The sequence below is a fragment of the Scylla paramamosain genome, chromosome 9 (genome assembly GCF_035594125.1).
Source record: "Scylla paramamosain isolate STU-SP2022 chromosome 9, ASM3559412v1, whole genome shotgun sequence".
NCBI classification, from domain to species: Eukaryota; Metazoa; Arthropoda; class Malacostraca; order Decapoda; family Portunidae; genus Scylla; species Scylla paramamosain.
Window position 1 is genome coordinate 8,052,501 of NC_087159.1, and position 6,557 is coordinate 8,059,057.

Here is a 6,557-nt window from a genome sequence, read left to right on the forward strand (position 1 = left end):
TGTACCAATTTACATACGAGTCTGCATACGTAAACACATTCACACATATATAGGAACATAATTTGGATGTATGTTGTTGTTTATTCGGGTATATGCTGATTTCAAAAGTGCTTGTGTGTGAAGGTGGAAGAGGGTCTAGAAGCTGTATGTAAATTTCTTTATATTGCTTTACTCAAGTTTAATGTGTGTTTGTGGCGTGTTTATGGGTGGATGTCCGTCGCTAAAAAACAAGTCTCTTCTTTCATCGACAGATGTGGCAGGACATCGAGACGGTGCTCCTGGGGGACACCGACCACGCCGCCTCCCATCAGGAGCCTCTCGCCCCTCCTACCACCACCTCCACCACGTCCTCCTCCTCAACGACGATTTTTTCTCCTTCCTCCCTCCCTGAGATACCCTCCATCTTGCATCAGGCGTTGGTGGCTTCTCCCTCTCCCCGGCCGCACTCCATGCACTACTCAGCCTCCTACTGCCCCCCTGGTGAGCACATGATGGGCGGCATGGGGGGCGATGAGAGTCAGGGCGGCTACCATGTGCCTAGTGACGACGGGCACCACTACCGAGGCGCTTCCCCTGCCAACCCCATGGACACCCACTACCCGGGCCAGTACGCCTCACCCTACCACTCGTACATAGAAACTCTCGACGTGGAGGCCCATGTAGAAGAAGTCAGTAGGCCGCAGTACACCGCGAGCGTGATAGACGGGCCCGCCATGATGCAGGCCGAAGAATTCGTGGACCTGGATGCTCTGGCAAAGCAGGCAGCCGAAGGTCACTACTGCGGTGACCCCAGCTCAGCTCCGCCACCCCGTCAGGACCCACCCCAGCAGTTCCAGTTCCCGACCCTCGAGGCGCCTGCCAAGCTGCCATCCATCACACTCCTGCAGCCTCGCGCCCTCACCTCCACGACGTTCAGCACCACCCTCCCGCCTGTGTCTGCAGTCATCAACGCCCAACACCAGATGCACCAAAACCAAACAGGGGAGGGGGTTACTCCCACGATGTCTGCCCCAACCGCCCACACTGCCCAGAGGCCGCCGGGCATCCAGGGCGTAACACAGGTCACGTACACGCACGGCCAGATGTCTCCTCCCGCCTCACCCGACAATGAAGAGCTGCCCCCAGGCGTGCGAGTGTCGGGCTGTGTGACCCACATGGCGGGAAGCGCGCCCCTCAACACTCAGGCCCTCACAAGACAGACTCTCCAGACTCTTGTGAAGGTCATGACGCCACCCTCTTCCCCAAACCTATCCGAACTGCTCTCCACACCGGTGACCACGGCGCCTTCCTGCCAGGCACTCACCCTTACTGACTCGGACCGCAGCAAGCAGACGAACCGTGAGCCGCCGGCACCACCCCCGCCAGATGAACCCGAGCCCAAGGTGACAAAGAAACCCACAGGGAGGAAGAAGATCACGGCCCACACCTGCCAACACCCGGGCTGCCACAAAACCTACACCAAGTCGTCGCATCTAAAAGCGCATCTGCGGACCCACACGGGGGAGAAACCCTACATGTGCCACTGGAAGGGGTGTGGCTGGAAGTTCGCGCGGTCCGATGAGCTGACTCGACACCTCCGCAAGCACACGGGAGATCGACCCTTCCAGTGCAGGTTATGCGAACGCGCCTTCTCCCGTTCTGACCACCTCAGTCTTCACATGAAGCGGCACGTGAGCGTGTAGCCACCTGCACGCCCGCACGCCCACGCTGTATATAGTTACTCGGTGTACAAAGGTTAGGGGGCGACACCCTGGCCTGACCCAAGTTACCAGGAGACCCCTACCACCGCCCTCCCGCTCCGCCCCGCCCCGCCCCGCCCACACATACGCCCAACCTTGCCCCGACCCTGCCTCGTCCCGCCCGGCTACCCATTATCATTAAGGAGACTCAGTACACTTAGCGGTGATGACTGGGATAGGGAGTCAAAATTAATACTGGATGAAATAAAACGAATAATGTCATTCCACTTGGCATAATCCCACTCTCTTTGTCTCCCGTTCCCAGTCCACACTTCCCGGGCACTTTACTCTAAAATCCACACAGTCAACATCCAAAATAACCATAACATAACCCTATGCTCTCTTCCTCCTCCTCCTCCTCTCCACTCTTCTACTTTTCTTTCTTCTTTCTTCCCCATTTCGTCCTCCTCCTCCTCCTCCTCCTCCTCTTCTACACCAAACTCTTCGTCCTCCTCTCACGCCAGTTTCCACCTCCTCACACAATGGAGCAACCACACCGAGCACTCAGCGCGGCGTGCCTTCCCCGCTGCGTCATCATAAACATACACACTCAAACTAAATCAATAAAAGCAAAACTAAGACCAAGTTGCCGCCGCGGTACACTGCTTGCAACACAGGTCAAGTGGAACAGCGGACAAGGTTAATTGAAAGGGGAAGAAAAATTAACCGTGAGAGGTAATTCAGGTGTCTGCCATACAGAAAGAAGAGCATCACACACACACACACACACACACACACGGAGAGGGCAGCTCAGATGGGAGTGTAGGAGTATTCACCCGAAGATTCACGCTCTCGTCGTTCCTCGCACGCGTCGAGGAACGAACGCCCAGGGTGGGGACGAATGTGTGAAGCTGATGACGACCAGAGAAAATGGTCAGCGTTGCTTCACGGGAGCGTAGAGTCTACTATTGCAATTTAGTTTTACCGTGTATATTAGAAAGACACTGTTTGCTCACAGAGTGCCATAGTAAAACTTTTATCAGAATATATTATATAGAGTGAACGACTTCGTGCTATTTCCTCTTTTTCTTTAGTCACATGTACAACATAGATTATAAATAAAATCTAAAAGATATACAAACGTGTGAGTAGAATTACACAGCATAAGCCTGGACGTGACTACACTCTCGGGACTTAGTCAGCAGCTTTTTATATTAAGAGAAAAATTATATTACCCTGAAACGAGTAAACTAGTCCGGGTGCCATCCCTCGTGGGCCTTATGGCGAGCATCCCTAAGGCTTAGTTTGCTCCACGCCGATGCCATATGCCTGAAGGGGAGAAAGGGTGTGGGAGGAGGAGGGAGAGAAGTGGTAGAAGGAAGGGAGAGGGCCATGACACGCAGGGCCTTTCTTCCCATTCCCTCCCTCCTTCCCATCCCCTTATCGCCTCCCTTCATCCCCCACCCCCTAATTCCTCCCGCCGCTTCCCGGAGCTACTGTTTCATTAGGGTAATGGACGGCCACAAGAGTGAGGACTCCCCCGGGCACTCCCACCCGATACGACCCCACGCGAGGCGCGGCAGACACGCCACACCCCAGCCTGCCTCGCACACCCCGCCGCACACTCCAGGTATCCCTGCCTTCCCCTCCTGTCTTCTGTATCTCGTCTTAATTAGGAAATAAAATGCTATAAAACCTGGAGGAACACCCATAGGAGGATGAGGATGAGGAGGAGGAGGAGAAAGAGGAGGAGGAAGGAGAGTAAGAGGAGGAAGAGGAATATCAGGAGCAGCAGGCAGATCTGAAGGAAAAACATACACCAACTCGTTTATCAAGTCCTGCACAGTGACAGGATGACCCAGGCGCCCAGTAGCTCGCGGGCTTGTGTGGGAGCGGACGGGCATGTGCGTGCGTGCGAACGTGTGTGCGCTCATGTGTGGGCGGTGCGGGAAAACCTGGCTATTGGAGAAGTAGGAGTAGGAGGAGATATTGGAGAATAAATAATTAGGGGGATTCCTCCGCGCTCTAGTTTGACTCATTAGACTCATAGTTCATAATGAATATTAAGTGTTGTGTTGTGGTGTTACCGCCGCCGCCGCCGCCACCGCCCCCGCCTCTGCAAGAACAAGAATGCGGAGCAGGGCGGGTCTGGCGGCTCCTTCGGCGGGTGTTCCGGTGGGGACACACCTGTATGTCAGTAATTAAGGTGCTTGTGTTCTCGGACCGACGTGAGGTCAGATGTATATATCATGTCCACTTCGTGTTTCTTATTTTAGAGAGAAAAGACTTATTCCAGATATGTTTTCATTTGTTTATCGAATGCGTGCGTGTGCGTGTGTGTGTGTGTGTGTGTGTGTGTGTGTGTGTGTGTGTGTGTGTGTGTGTGTGTGTGTGTGTGTGTGTGTGTGTGTGTGCTAGCGTGCGTGTGTGCGTGCATGCATACGTGCACGTGTGTGAGTGCCTGCGTGCACCACGGCGACGGACAGACTGTACGTGGAGCAATGGACGGGGTGAGGAGCCTCGCCGCCATCTGTATCTCAAATGTAGAATTAATTTTGACAATATTAATATCTTTTTCCTCCCCGCCCCTTGCCTTCCATGCTTCTCCGGAAGCTGCTAGAGGCTATGCAGGGAGTGACGGGGCGGGGAGGGGCGGGGCGGGGCAGGATGAAGACTAGTTACCGAGGCGTCTATATCCAGTTGTGGAGCAAGGGTCCCGCGCCGCGGGGTCTGCGAGGCGCCAGACATGTACCGCCTCACCAACAAGGGCTCAAAGGTCACCTGCCCAGGAGTGACACCGGACCAGACCCTCCTGGCGGGGCGCCGAGCCGAGCCACGCCCGGCCGCCTAGGGACTTCAACACCGCCTCCCCATGACCCTGACGTGCCGCCACACTCCCACTGCAGCCACGCAGGTTCCTCGGCGTCCAACTGGTCTCTGACGCCCTCAAGCCTTGGTAGACGGACATCCCCACCGGGAGCCTCACGGGGTCACGAGGTCCTACATTCTCCCTTCGCCAGGCCTCTTTGTCGCCCATAAAGGATACAACAACCTCTGGTAGTCCTTAAGCACATTCATGAGTGAATTAGTGTTCATTAACCCTTTGCCCCCCTAGAGGTCCTGAGGGCGGGGCAGGGGCGGTGAACCCCCTCCTCGGGCGGCAAGCCTGACAATAAAGCCTATCGGCAGCGGGGAGATAGTCTGCTAGCCCGGAACACAACAATAACACTGACAATAACCAGCGGCGCCTCAGCCCTGCCCCGGCCCTTGTGATACTAGTCCTTAATGAAGTGCATTGTGGGTAGCGTAGTGTGTAGTGCTCGCTCGCCCTCACGTCAGTCTAATGTTCGCTTGTATCTCGTGCTCATTCATTTACTGCAGTTAAAACTGTCGAAAATAGAAATATAATCAAGATTAAGGTTTTAACAATTTATCTTCCTGCTTCGCCATCTCCTGGATGGCCCTGCCGGGCGGGCGGCACCGCACTGCTGCTGACGATAATGGTGACAATGATAATGATAATATGCGAGGGAGGGGTGCCTCCCTTGTATCACCGGCACCCCTCCCCGCCTGGCCGTCTCTTGGTCCAAGACAAAAGCCACATCCAGTCATAATCTAAGTATCCCCTACAAAAGAAAACAACAATAATGGTAGTAACGAGAGTCCAGGAGCCCAGCCGGTGCCGCCCCCCGCTCGCCGGTGCCTCCCCACTCCGGTACCTGATGACGCGGCCACCAGCACAGCATGGAGCCCTAGCGTCTGTCTGTCTGTCTGTCTGTCTGTCTGTCTGTCTGTCTGTCTGTCTGTCCGTCTGTTTGTGTTTCCTACATTTTATCTGTTCGTTCTTGTCCTTCATTCTCGGTTTATATTCTCATGACGTCATGTGTTTTAAACTTCTGTCTCGTGCAATGATGTCGGTTGTAACTTTAATAATTTATGAATGAGATTTATATAAATATAAATATAAATATATATATACATATACGTTCGTCTGTATTCCGTGAGGCGGGGACGTGAGTGTGTGTATGTAAGACTGTCGGTCCCCGGAGATATGAACGTAACCGTGTATTTTCTCTCCCTCTCTGTGTGTGTAACAAAACAAGAGGCTGATGGTGTAGTGAGAGGCAAGATAAGGCAAACAATAAAAAGCTACACGATCAGGGTAGCTGACGTGGCCATTACTTAGATTCTCCTTACCCCTTCCTCGATCCCTCTCACGCATCCCCAAGCAAACAAACGAAACTACTCACTCACTGAACACAAACTTTTAAGTCAAAGGAAGAAATTACCAGCTAAAGTCACATAAATACACACAACAGATTCCAAAGTGCATCTTCATAACCTGAAAATCATATTAATTAGTCTTATTTTTATGTTCTGCATCCTTTCCTCCTCCAGAAGAAAGGAGCGAGGGGAAAAGAGAGGGAGAGGGCAAGAGGGAGAAAAGGGTAAAAAGAGAGAGGGAAGAGATTTTGTTTTTCTGCTTCATATAACTTGTAGCCATAACGTGACACTCGATGCAAACCACTTGATTGACAACAAGGCTTTTTAAGTAGTTACATTAATATCTTCACTTTCTCTCTCTCTCTCTCTCTCTCTCTCTCTCTCTCTCTCTCTCTCTCTCTCTCTCTCTCTCTCTCTCTCTCTCTCTCTCTCTCTCTCTCTCTCCTCTCTCTCTCTCTCTCTCTCTCTCCAACCAGTTTGTCTATACTTCATCTATTCATTTATCTATCCATGTCTCGCTACCTATCTTTTTCATTATCTATCTATACATCTATCTATCTATCTATCTATCTATCTATCTATCTATCTATCTATCTATCTATCTATCTATCTATCTATCTATCTATATATATATATATATATATATATATATAT

At 52.2% G+C, this 6,557-nt stretch overlaps 1 protein-coding gene across 1 annotated transcript; it reads left to right on the forward strand.

Moving 5' to 3' along the window:
• Window positions 1–156: 156 nt before the first annotated feature.
• On the forward strand, window positions 157–6,344 carry LOC135103522 (Kruppel-like factor 3). The gene has a single exon (XM_064009922.1). It carries the CDS (start codon window positions 252–254, stop codon window positions 1,680–1,682), a length of 1,431 nt encoding a protein of 476 aa, XP_063865992.1. The 5' UTR covers window positions 157–251; the 3' UTR covers window positions 1,683–6,344.
• The last annotated feature ends 213 nt before the right edge of the window (window positions 6,345–6,557 follow it).

Excerpts from the sequence above, each read along its gene's own strand:
- LOC135103522 (XM_064009922.1), top strand. The coding sequence starts at position 252 with ATGTGGCAGGACATCGAGACGGTGCTCCTGGGGGACACCGACCACGCC.